Source organism: Microplitis mediator, chromosome 11 (assembly GCF_029852145.1).
Source record: "Microplitis mediator isolate UGA2020A chromosome 11, iyMicMedi2.1, whole genome shotgun sequence".
Lineage (NCBI taxonomy): Eukaryota > Metazoa > Arthropoda > Insecta > Hymenoptera > Braconidae > Microplitis > Microplitis mediator.
In genome coordinates this window covers 9552622-9566679 of record NC_079979.1, presented here as the reverse complement: position 1 = coordinate 9566679, position 14058 = coordinate 9552622, and the positions used below count along the sequence as shown (strand labels likewise).

Here is a 14058-nt window from a genome sequence, read left to right as displayed (position 1 = left end):
ATTCAAGTTTTTAACGCCGCCCTTTAATTTACTGTGTGATCATTAGTACCTGAAATATCGATGATCGAACCCAAAAGGATCATTTTTCGTTTGAAGGCTGATATCTCAGCGACAAGTTATCGTACGAATCTAAAAAAAATGCAAGTTAAAGCTGATTGAATTTGCTAACCGACCTGTGTATTGGTTTAGCTGAAAAATTTTTTTTGCAGCCGGTGGACTCTCTCAAAGAAAAGAAAAAATTTAGAAAATTTTTGTCTTGCTGTATTTCTCATGTTTGCACAATGGCTGAAGATCTAAAACAATTTTATGACAATGCGTCGAAACTATAGATTTCAAGCTACAAAATGCTTTTTTTTTCTTTTCGATACGATTATTTTTCACAAAGTTACATCCTTACAAAAATCACGAAAAATTTCTAAAATTTTTCTGTTCCTTCAATTTATGGCATGAGTGTATATTTAAATTATATAAAATATATACAAAAATCGGCGAAAAGTTAGCTATTTAAAATATTTTTTATTTTAACATACATTTTTTTTATAAATTTTTTTCATGGGGGATGTCTTAAAAGAAAAGTATAATAAAATAAAAACTATTGCATGTTCATCTTAAGTAGTACAGTATGACTATAACTATATAAGCATTGTAATTTAAATTATATATCTATTCTTGTGACGGTATGAATCTCAATAAACTAAAGAAAAGGAGGAAAAAGTTGTTGTGGAGATGGCAGAACAAAATACTGCGTCCTATAACAAACTCATTCTCGTCACTTTCACCCAGCGCATCGTGCTATTGGAATCATACGAAAGATCAGTACTCTTCTCTTATTTTGTAAACCAAGTTAATATTTTAAGTATATTATTCTCTATAACATTAAAATGATAATTTTAAGTGATATATATATATTCTTCAATATTTTTACTATTGTGATAGGGAGTAACAAATCGTTCGTAAGTATTAACAATTGTGTACATTAGGGTTAATAAGAGTGAATAGCACTTTCAAGGAGAGAAATGTTTTGTAATATTCTTATAACTTAACTATATTTTTGTTTTATTCAACTGATTATATTACCCTTTACAAATAGTTTGTCAAAAAACAATAAAATCTAAAATAAAATTAATCCTTTAGAGTAGCGCGAAAATACCTAGCTGTTTTCAAGCTTGCCAGCTTGAAACTATTGATACGATTACGATCTCAAAAATTTTTAGCTGCCCGGATTAATGAGCTTAAAAACACGATTACTTATATAATCAAAATCTCCAACCACAAAAATGTCAATATTTTTTAGCTCGAAAGATTAAAGAAATGTATCGTTTAATTTAATGCCATCGAAAAACGGTCGAAACTGCTAAATAAATGATAGATTTTTCGTTGTTTTCAAGCATTCAAAATCAGTATCATATCTGCCCGAATCAAAAATTCATTTTCGTTTTGGTCCGCAAAAAAAAGGCCATTCGGCAGCCGAAATGGAAGTAGATTTCTCATTATTTAATTTTTTTCACTGTTTAAATAAGAGTTGATGATGAAATAAATTTTTTTTTTACATTTTCTTCAAAATTCTCGAGATGATAAAACAAAAAAATAAAAAAAAAAATAAGTATAATGCCGAAAATTGAAGTTAACCAAATGAGTTTCAGAAGAATTTTTGATGATAATGCACTATATGTTTTGATTTGACGTTATTTAAAGATACGTATGCATAAATTCAAACTATCGGACCAATGGTATTCCGGACCCTATTCGAAAAATTATGATAGATTATGGTTTTAATGCTCGAGAATTCTACCATAAAGACAAAGGCAATAATTTGCTTTCAATAAAATCTACTAATAAAATATTCTAAGATTAAAAATTGATTGTGATACATCAAAGTGTCATACTCGAAATTAGTACTAATATTTGAAATAAAAAGTCTATTAGAATATCAAGCGACGAGTAGACATAGAGAATATTATCATCATAACTAATGTTAATCTTGCTATTGATATATCATATCATTTATACACTGTCGATAAAACAAAATTGTATATACCCATTGAATTGAGATGTTTGGATTTTATAAATGTTACACTGCGATAATATGAATTTAAGTAGCTCCATGAATGTACTAAGAAGTAGGAGAACTAATACAATAGCAAAATTTCATTAAATGAATGGTAAAATAAGTAATTTCAGTGGTCTAGGCGTATATATGTAGGCATGAAAATTGAAGCTTATTTGAAAAGCTTTCGGATGAATTTGACATAAAGTCGATAAGTTATCACATTCAAAAGGTATTGAACGAAGTGTTACGTTTTGAGAATTACCCCAAACTAATTAAAAATAAAAATAATTTTTAATTATTAAATGTTATTCAGGTTTGGCCTCATTGGAGTATCTATAGACCCCCGGTGGACCCTGGTCGTCGATTATTTTATTGTAATTATTTATTTATTTTAATTCTCGTGATTTAAAATGTATTTTCCGACCCGGTCTCCATTTTATTTATTATAGCAGCAGGTAAATGGATAGGTCATAGTGTAGGTGAAAATATTGGGGTGCCAATTGGCACCCCAAAATAAGGTTGAATTAATTTAGGATTAATTGTAGTTTATTAATTACTTATGAAGCAGAGGTTCGAGCTCCATGAGCTCCCTCCCAAGACTGACTATTTAGTCATTATAAAAATATAATAAAGTCAACAGAGTTGACAAAATGTTGACGCTGCATCTCAGGTTCTCTGTGAGAGAATCGTCGTGGCCCGGGTCTCAAGCATCGTCATCTGTTTTGACTGCCCGCGAGCCACGGCGACTCTCTTATCGTAACTGATTTCCATTACATCGAATTAAATTAATTTATGAAAAATAATTAATTTAATTTAATCAATAAAATATTACGGGAACGTAACACCTCCCGACATAAGCAAGTCGCAGCGTTTCAAACAAATAACGCTACGACTGAAAATGAAATTCATGACTCGATATAATCCAAATAGAATGTGTAATTGACTCTATATAAACTAAAATTCAATGTATGAATGAATATATCTAAAGTAAAGTTGAATGTTTAAATGACTCTATATAAACCAAAGTTCGATCATAAATTTTTTTATGAAGTTATTCGCTTGCAATTTTAACGTAAACCTGAGATGCGCTATTTTTGTGTATAATTATATAATGTTTAAGTAATTAAAATTATTACTATTTTTATGGCTTAAGTCATTTATGTAATCTAAATTCACTTTTTCCAAAGCCTCCCGCCGACATAAGTCGGTTACTATTTCTATTTTGAACACATCGTATGGAATTCAATTAATTTTAACACAATAGTAAAAATGTCATACTTTCATTTAACTGATTTAATTCGGCAGTTGAAGTAATAACTGTGATCGATTGGATAGGCTGACTGATTTCCTAATCTTCATTTTCCGAGATCGAAACCCTGATTCTTGGTTGACTCGGTGACGACCTTCAAAGCGTTGATGTGCGTAGTTGGAATCGACATTCCAGCTGTTTCTGGTAAACAGTGGAAATCTTCAGAATTAATAAAAATTAATAACCCGACGTGTATAAATTTGATATTTATACACGTGAGTAAATTAATTGTAGGTGACTTGACATCAGGCGTAGAACCGGAAGCAACGTTACCGATTACTTTTGAAAATCTATTTTTCACACCATCACGGTGTTCTTCCGTCAGGCTCCGATGGTGATGTTTGATATTCGCCTAATCAACTCTATTACACCACCGGATTGAATCAGTTTCACGAACTCGTATACAAAGACTTAATAGCGTTTCGATGAAAATAAAATTAATACAATACATTAACATTAAACAATCTTTTGATTTCTTTATATTTAATAAGATCAAAAATAAATCAGTAATTTCTAATCCCTTGCGGTCCGAGTTAGCGCCTATTTTCTAATATTCAATATTTGTATTGTCAAATTTAATTTCCGATAATTTACATTTATCTGGAGGTTTTTTCCACCTTACTTTACAGATACTCTTTTTATATATATTCATGATAAGACAAAATCTTAAACCATTTTCAATTGAAATTAACAGGTCAAATATACCTGTTATACAAAACAAAATGTAAAATATATTTCTTATAAAGTCTGAGCCTGAGAACGCAGAACCACCAAATTTATCGCTCACATTATTACAACAATGTTTATAAAACGTCTGTTGCCTATCACTTTGTGGATTGTTTCCTTTTGAAACGACCCACGATGGCGAATCAATTTTTGAGCCCAATGATTGACTGTCATTATTTTCTACTTTACTCTCAACTGAGCAGTGACGTAGTTCTGTATTTTTAATTGTTCTTAAATTCACGAAATCAACGCGGTCATTTTTACACGTATGCCCGATCTCAAAGACTCTACTGGCTTGGATCGGCATAATATTATTTTCCGTGGTTGCGGCAACAACAAGCTCGTCAACCCAGCTGTTTAAAATTTCGGCTCTCAATAAACTTTGAGCAGACCGAACTGAATGAACTCCTGACATAACAAGTACAGGCAGCTCCTTATTGACATGCGCGTGACTCAAATTATTACTTAAACAATTAAAATCAATCATTGGCTTCAAATTATATGACTTTTCATTTAAAATATTTATAAGTGGTACGTTTTCAGGCACAAATTTATTTGAATCTAGTACTGCCTTCTCATAGACAGTTTTGACTCTATTAGATCCTTTTAATCTATTAAAATTGTCGAGATTGATTTCCGACTTTTTTCGGAACTCGCGTATAGCGGCTTCATTCATAACATGAGCCTTCAACTTTAGGGACTCAGGTTCTACTTCAGGTAGAATCCTGCGCCCGCTTGATTCTTGCTTTCGAAATGCAAGTAATCGAGCCCGTAAATAATTTTGTTTTTCGCCCATAACAGTCTCCTTTAAAAGACGGGCTTATAATTTTGAAGATTCCGATTCTACTACCGGTAAATTTCGAGAACTGTTCGATTCTTGTTCTCGAAACGCAAGTAATCGATCCCATAAACGATTTTGTCTTACCATTTGGAGTTCCGTCTCCGAAATCGGAACTTTTAATTGATTATTCATTGCGAATATTTACAATCCCAGCAAACGAAGTCGGATTAAAGTCCAACACGAACTAACCCGATTCAGTGCGATTTTTGAAATCAGTGCTTCGTGTTAAAACGCATTGAATCGGATAGAATAAATTCGAGGCAGAGTTCAACTTACCGACCAAGTCGGTAGTCCAGTCGATGCGCACGAAGAAATGGTCAAAGATCATTTTTTTGGTGGGTAAAGATCGATTTTGAAAAATTTTTTCTTTGAAATACTAGAAAAAATATAAGGAAATAAGTTACCATAAATTTGGAGGTGGATCATTTTTTTTTTTATAAAAAAATTCGATGTAAAATGAAATATCTCTGAAAGTATTGAGACGTTATCGCGACAAACTAGTATCATTGTTTTTGGGATTTAATATCGAACAAAATTAATTTTGGACGAAGTCTCTACGACGAATAGTTGCTGAGATAAAAATTATTAAAGCGCGAAAAACGAAAAGGCGCGTCATTTCGTCCGCGCGCGGATAAACAAAAGAGTGTAACTCGGCAGCAAATCGATATTTTTACAATTTTTTTTTATTCTCTTAGTAAATCGTATATCAACCATAAAAAAATTTGGTAACTTCCAAAAAAATTTTTTCGAATTTTAAATTTAAAAAAAGTAAAAATCAATTTTTGTTAAATAAAAAATAGAAAAAATGAAAAATGAATAAAATGACCTAATGGAAAATTTTGTTTGAACCATTACCCATACAATTACGGGTAATGACAGTTAAAAAAATTTTTTTTTCATAAAAAAACCCGTTTTGAAAATTTTTGAAATTTATCAACAATTAAAAAAAAAATATATTTTTTTTGATACGACAGAAATTCATCTCGCGAAATTCTGAATCGAATGATATATACGAATTTTTAAAATTTTTCCTTTATAATTTTCAATATAAGGAGTTGAAAAAATTTCTTGCTACGGGACAAAAAAAAATTGGACTTCGGATATCTTAGGGAATAGCTAGAAAGAGAAAGTAGGCATAAGACGTAGTGTCTTTTTCTAAGGGATAACGATTACTTTCTCTCTCTAGCAATTCCCGAAGATTCAAGTCCTGATATTGAAAATTATAAAGGAAAAATTTCAAAAAATCGACGAAAATTCGTGTATACCATTTGATTCAGAATTTCGCGAAATTAATTTCTGTCGTATCAAAAACAATATTTTTTTAACTTCCCGCTAAGAAAATTGTAAATTTTCAAAAATTCGGGAAGTTATTGGTTTCGGTCCGATTTACGAAAATCGAATTTCCATCAGATGTCGACGTTTCGAGGTCCTAGGAAGCTATCCTGACTAATTTCACGATGATGTCCGAGTGTGAAAATTATTTACTGATTGAAAATTGAAGTGAAATAGCATTTGGTGGAATCTTTTGACAAATATTTTATTTACAAAATTACTAAAATCCCTATATCACGTGAACGAAGAACTTCAGCCACTTAACTAAGAGGACCTTTTCCGTAGCGAATAAAATTTTCTAAAAAATCGTTATTTGCAGTTTTTCTATAAAGGCCCTAGGGGTATAAGCATGGTGAATTTGCTCCCGAAAGGTATCGGCTTGATAATAAGATATTAAGATCCTGAGAGTTTCAGCTTTTGAAACCAATCGGTCTTTGAGAAAAAGCGAAATATGTAAAAATCAGATAAAATGAATATTCTCAGAGACTATTTTATCGATTGACTTATACTCGGGATATGTTTTGGGGGTCAATAGTAGCTCCTCGGAAAAAAATTGGGAGCTTGATCGGTCGACAACAACCTCGAAAAAAATGACTTTTCAGTTTTAATTTCGATTTTTCACGATGTTACAGTTCTGGTACAATTATGAAATAATTTTTTTTGGATTCCTCATCCAATTTCCTATAGACTTAAGTACTTTTAAAATTTTTAAAAAAGGTACGCCATATAGAAAAACAATAACAACCACTTTTTAATTAATTATGTAGTTTTTTTTGGCAGTAATATTAAAATTATTTTCAAATTGTCGCTTTTAGTCATTGAATATGGTATGTTATCGACTCAGTCTTCTTATGTGCAAAAAGATCCGCATGACCGACGCGCCCACTGGCGTATTTGGTCGTATATACAACAGCTGACAAATGTATGTATGTGTGGACGTACGTACGTATGTATGTATGTAAATATTCATAACTCTTGAACGGATGAACCGATTTTGATCGTTGAGGTGTCATTCGACGCGGCTTGTTAATGTCTTGGGGCCGTAGAAATTTGAACTTAATCGGTAGGGTGCGTTCAGAGATATTTCAAAAATAAAATTTTTTCGAAAATGTTTTATTTGGATAACTTTTAATTTGCTCGATGGATTTATTCCAAAATCTAATCAGCTCTAAAACTCTATAAGCCGCGTCGAATGCCACCTCAACCATCAAAATCGGTTCATTCGTTCAAAAGAAACCGTTGACGAAAGAATTCAAAAAAAATTTTTTCCTTGGTTTTTTTGAAATTTCTCAAAAACGGCTGAATAAATCAATTTCAAAATTCGACCAGCTTTAGAACTTGATAAAACGCGTCGATTGCCACCTCAACCATCAAAATCGGTTAATTCGTTCGCGAGATATCGTGGAAGAAAGAAATGCTAAAAAATGGTTTTTTACAAAACAATGGCATACAAAAGTAATTGCGAGCTCGAAGAGCTCGAAAATATATTCACAATAATGTTTTCGAGCTCAACGAGCTCGAAAACAGCGGGAAGTTTTGGGGCTGGCCCGCAGGGTCAACTGACAGACCGATTTTTTTTTTTATAATTGTTGATAAATTTCAAAAATTGTCAAAACGGGTTTTTTTTATGAAAAAAAATTTTTTTTAACTGTCATCACCCGTAATTGTTTGGGTAATGGTTCAAACCAAATTTTCCATTAGGTCATATTATTAATTTCTCATTTTTTCTATTTTTGATTTAACAAAAAGTGATTTTTACTTTTTTAAAATTTAAAATTCGAAAAAATTTTTTTGGAAGTTACCAAATTTATTTATGGTTGATATATGATTTACTAAGAGAATAAAAAAGAAATTGTAAAAATATCGATTTGCTGCCGAGTTACACTCTTTTGTTTATCCGCGCGCGGACGAAATGACGCGCTTTTTCGTTTTTCGCGCTTTAATAATTTTTATCTCAGCAACTATTCGTCGTAGAGACTTTGTTTAAAATTCAGTTTGTTCGTTATTAAATCCCAAAAACAATGATACTAGTTTGTTTCAATAACTTCTCAATACTTTCAGAGATGTTTCATTTTACATCTAATTTTTTTATAAAAAAAAATGATCCACCTCCAAATTTATGGTAACTTTTTCCTTATATTTTTTTTAGTATTTTAGAGAAAAAATTTTTTAAAATCGATCTTTGCCCACCGAAAAAATGATCTTTGACCATTTTTTTGTGCGCATCGAATGGACTATAAGCCAAACGCATGCAAGTAAAATTTTCCTTTTTGATATTTTATTTATGTTAAGAAATTTATGTCTTTAAGGTTGGTCCGTGGTAAATTGGTAAACATAATTTTATTTTTCTAATAACGTCAGAGACAAAAGTTAAAATTAAATAAGTTTATCAAAAAGAGCATATTATAAACTATTGCAGAAGCTAAAAATAATTCAATTTTAAAATTTCTCTAAAAATTTATAAGAAAATAAAATTCTGAAAGTAAATAAAAAAAGAAATAAACTCATTATTAATAAATTTTTAGAAGTTTTAGAAGTTGGTAACAAAATTTTCTGTAGTTATCCAATACTGACGAGTCGGGTCTGATCGTATTAAAACGGATTGAAAAACGGAGATTTCAAAAACTGCATTGAATTGTGTTAAAGCGGATAGGATGTTGAATCCGACTCAATCCGATCCTGTTTGCTGGGAATATATTTCAATGTCCATTATTATGAGCATAATTATTTATGCACTCATTATATTTAAAATGCAACAATTGAAGCAATCAATAGAAACATATTTATTTCGCGTGAGCCTAAAACCGGCTCGAGATTTTAACATTTAAATTCGATAAATATTATAACAAAGTGTTATCATGAGTCATTACTGAAACTTTTTTTTTCATTGATAACCGGTGGTCAGCAAACATTTCAATTATGTTTAAGTAATTACTTGGGATCAGCTTTGAGACCTGATCATGATATAACGACTACGTCTTGGTTTTACAGAATACCGGGACATACTCTTCGCTAAATCAGCGACGAGAATCTCGACTGATCCCCAAAGAAACTAAAAATGACATGAAAAAAACATAATTCAAAAATTAGCCCACTAAATCCACACAGTATTATTTAGAAATTATTTTATAGTATTAAATCACAATAGCCAAATGGCTCATGAAACACTTTCAAATTTTTCGTAGTGACATTTATACAATATAGAAAAATTTTATAATAATAATTATTATATGCCATGCTATTGCATACAAATACAAAATACATTCACGATGTAAATTAAAAATATCCGTAGCAACACTTTTAATTTTCAAATATAAAAATAATGGATTTTTTAATATTAATATAAACAAAATAATAAAATTCTAAAATTGGAATTTTTATTTAAAACTATAATGTTCTTTGTTATTCGTCCAACAGTCACAAAATAGTTAATGAGTTCAATAAAATAAACAAATGTTTCCGCACAATACTCAAGAAAAATTTTTTAAAGTCCGTAGCAACATTTGTAATTTTTAAATCATTCTTTTGAATTATTTTCAATTATAATATTTATATAGTGATTTGTCCAGCGGTTAAATAGTTAGTTCTAGAATAATAACAAATATTTTCCACATAGAAAATTTAAAATTTAATACAACACTTTTAAAATATTCTCACTTGCAATTACTTGAGTAATGTATTCCAAAATTGAATCGTTAAGCATATTGGATAACATTATTGGCTTCTGCGTGCACTTACATCTTCCGACGGCAATCAGTCACTAATGTGTGAATTAACACGTATTGTTAATAAGAATAATCTTACTTTTGGTGAGATTCCAATGGTTTGTTTGATCCGAAAGAAATTAAAAAATCATCACTGCACTGAATAGTATTCGAATCATCACTGCATTGCATAATATTCGATCTGAATATACTAATGATTCAAATTCACTAATAGATATCTAATAATAGTATTAATATTCAGCAATTGTCTCACTTATCTACACAGTTTTATTACATTTGTAATATAGAATGCCTAGTTGAGATTCACTAATAAACTAATAAAAGTTTAAAGTCAAAAGTACATGTGACATCTCATAATATTTTTTTAATTCACGTTTAACCACAGGTTTACAAATTTCGATGATTTATAAATTTATTTTGATTAACTTTTAATTTTAATTCATTTTTGCTAATAAATGTCATTTCACAAATATTTTTAGTTTTATGAATGAATTTAAATAGAAGTTTTAATTCACCCAGCAAACGGGATCGGATTGAGTCGGATTCAACATCCTATCCGCTTTAACACGATTCGATGCAGTTTTTGAAATCTCCGTTTTTCAATCCGTTTTAATACGATCAGACCCGACACGTTAGTATTGGATAACTACAGAAAATTTTGTTACCAACTTCTAAAACTTCTAAAAAAAAAAATGGTCAAAGATCATTTTTTTCGGTGGGTAAAGATCGATTTTGAAAAAATTTTCTTTTAAAATACTAGAAAAAATATAAGGAAAAAGTTACCATAAATTTGGAGGTGGATCATTTTTTTTTTTTATAAAAAAATTAGATGTAAAATGAAATATCTCTGAAAGTATTGAGACGTTATCGAGACAAACTAGTATCATTGTTTTTGGGATTTAATATCGAACAAAATGAATTTTAGACGAAGTCTCTACGACGAATAGTTGCTGAGATAAAAATTATTAAAGCGCGAAAAACGAAAAGGCGCGTCATTTCGTCCGCGCGCGGATAAACAAAAGAGTGTAACTCGGCAGCAAATCGAAATTTTCACAATTTTTGTTTATTCTCTTAGTAAATCATACATCAACCATAAAAAAATTTGGTAACTTCCAAAAAAATTTTTTCGAATTTTAAATTTAAAAAAAGTAAAAATCACTTTTTGTTAAATAAAAAATAGACAAAATGAAAAATAAATAAAATGACCTAAAGGATAATTTTGTTTAAACCATTACCCAAACAATTACGGGTAACGACAGTTAAAAAAAATTTTTTTTTCATAAAAAAAACCATTTTTAATAATTTTTGAAATTTATCAACAATAAAAAAAAAAAATATATTTTTTTTGATACGACAGAAATTCATCTCGCGAAATTCTGAATCGAATGGTATTTACGAATTTTTGTCGATTTTTTGAAATTTTCCCTTTATAATTTTCAATACAAGGACTTAAATCTTCGGGAATTGCTAGAGAGAGAAAGTAATCGTTATCCCTTAGAAAAAGACACTACGTCTTATGCCTACTTTCTCTTTCTAGCGATTCCCGAAGATATCCGAAGTCCAATTTTTTTTTGTCCCGTAGCAAGAAATTTTTTCAAGTCCTTATATTGAAAATTATAAAGGAAAAATTTTAAATATTCGTATATATCATTCGATTCAGAATTTCGCGAGATGAATTTCTGTCGTATCAAAAAAAAAAAATTTTTTTTTTTAATTGTTGATAAATTTCAAAAATTTTCAAAACGGTTTTTTTTATGAAAAAAAAATTTTTTTTAACTGTCATTACCCGTAATTGTTTGGGTAATGGTTCAAACAAAATTATCCATTAGGTCATATTATTAATTTCTCATTTTTTCTATTTTTTATTTAACAAAAAGTGATTTTTACTTTTTTTAAATTTAAAATTCGAAAAAATTTTTTTGGAAGTTACCAAATTTTTTTATGGTTGATATATGATTTACTAAGAGAATTAAAAAAAATTGTGAAAATTTCGATTTGCTGCCGAGTTACACTCTTTTGTTTATCCGCGCGCGGACGAAATGACGCGCCTTTTCGTTTTTCGCGCTTAAATAATTTTTATCTCAGCAACTATTCGTCGTAGAGACTTCGTCCAAAATTCATTTTGTTCGATATTAAATCCCAAAAACAATGATACTAGTTTGTCTCGATAACTTCTCAATACTTTCAGAGATATTTCATTTTACATCTAATTTTTTTATAAAAAAAAAAATGATCACCTCCAAATTTATGGTAACTTTATTCCTTATATTTTTTCTAGTATTTTGAAAGAAAATTTTTTCAAAATCGATCTTTACCCACCGAAAAAATGATCTTTGAACATTTTTTCGTGCGCATCGACTGGACTACCGACTTGGTCGGTAAGTTGAACTCTGCCTCGAATTTATTCTATCCCATTCAATGCGTTTTAACACGAAATATTGTTTTCTAAAATCGCATTGAATCAGGTTGGTTCGTATTGGACTTCAATCCGACTTCGTTTGCTGGGCACCTCATCAAAATTTAAAATCATTAAGTTCATAAATAATCGTAATTGTTCTTTTGCGAAAATTGTAATTGAAAAATTAACTTTCACTTATCATCGTTGATCATCGCTGGTCACAATGTTTTCAATTTTAATAATCATGAATAATCTAAGACTATCCTGGTCACAGCACCACTGTTACGTTTTGAATAATTCCCAATATTAATTTTTAATTTTTTATCAATTATTTGTATTGTCTATAAACAATTGTCACTGATCCTGGTCACAGCACCACTGTTACAATATGTAACAGTGGTGTATAATTATGACCACTACAATAATTATGACCAAATTACAATGTGCATAATTATAACCACTTACTGTAATTATATATAATATCTATGGAGCATTCCACGCCAAATCAACCACTTTTGAACTCGACCCCTTTAATTTGGCTGAAAATTTTTTCTCTTTTTCTACCCTATCAAAAACGTTTCTGATAATTTTTTCAAATTTTTTCACCCAACCGAAAAAGAGTTATAAATTTTTGAAAAAAATGGCTTTTTTTATTTTAAATAGCTATAACTTTTTCAAAATTCGACTGATTGGGACGTTTTTTTTTTTCAAAATTTTTGTTTTTAAATGTACTTTTTGAAAAAAAATACAAAAAATTATTGCTTCCTATCTTCATTGTTTTTTTGTAGATTTTTAGAAAAAATAAAAAATTTTTCGATGTTTACCATTTTTGAATTTTTGATTTTTTTTTTATATGAAACTTTGACGTTTTCTGCAGATCCTCAAATTTTTTCAGAGTGATGTTTTTTCGATTTATATTTTTTTTTTCCAATTGAAACACAAAATTATTTACAACTAGCCTTATTTTTCATGACAGCATACTCAAAATTTTTGAGAGTGTTCAGAAAATTTTCAAATTTGGAAAAAAAAAATACAAACAATAAATTTAAATGGTAATGTTCGAAATAATTTGAATTTTGTTCGAAAAATCAAGTTTAAAAATAAAAGGACCTTCTGAATATTTTTTTTGTATTTTTTTCTGAAAACTACATTTAAAAACGAAGAAAATGAAAAAAAAACAGTTTTCATTTGGTCCATTTTTGGACAGATGCTGGCAATTCAAAAAAAAATTTTTTTAACCATAAAACAATGAGTGTAGAAGGAATTTTCGAACATTACCATTTAAATTTATTGTTTTTATTTTTTTTTTCCAAATTTGAAAATTTTCTGAGCACTCAAAAATTTTAAGCATGCACAAAAAAAAAACTATCTTTGCTGAATATAAATTTTCTTGAGTCCAGAAAATTTTTGGGTCAAAGAAGGAAGGCCAGAATTTTCTTCGAGCAAGTATTAAATTTACTTGAATTTTAAATCTTACGTCAATAAATCATTTCTTAAGTCAAAACTCTTTTACGATTGAATTAAAATACTTATTTATTAATTCAAGATAATTGATTTTCTCAATTCAAGAAAAATTTTATTTATCCAAGATTTGCTATTTACTTGTATTAAAAGTGAACTTATTTATCCGAAGTTAATACATTTATTAAGATAAATAATTTTTTTTTTAAAACAAGA

General features: G+C 29.3%; 1 protein-coding gene across 1 annotated transcript in view; it reads left to right on the top strand.

The window, feature by feature from the left end:
- Positions 1-778: 778 nt before the first annotated feature.
- Positions 779-14058, top strand: part of LOC130677077 (GATA zinc finger domain-containing protein 4-like) — a 90648-nt gene continuing 77368 nt past the window's right edge. Inside the window, exon 1 of the mRNA XM_057483663.1 lies at positions 779-953. Coding sequence (XP_057339646.1) covers positions 882-953 — 72 coding nt within the window. The 5' untranslated portion in view covers positions 779-881. The remainder of the gene's footprint in view (positions 954-14058) is intronic.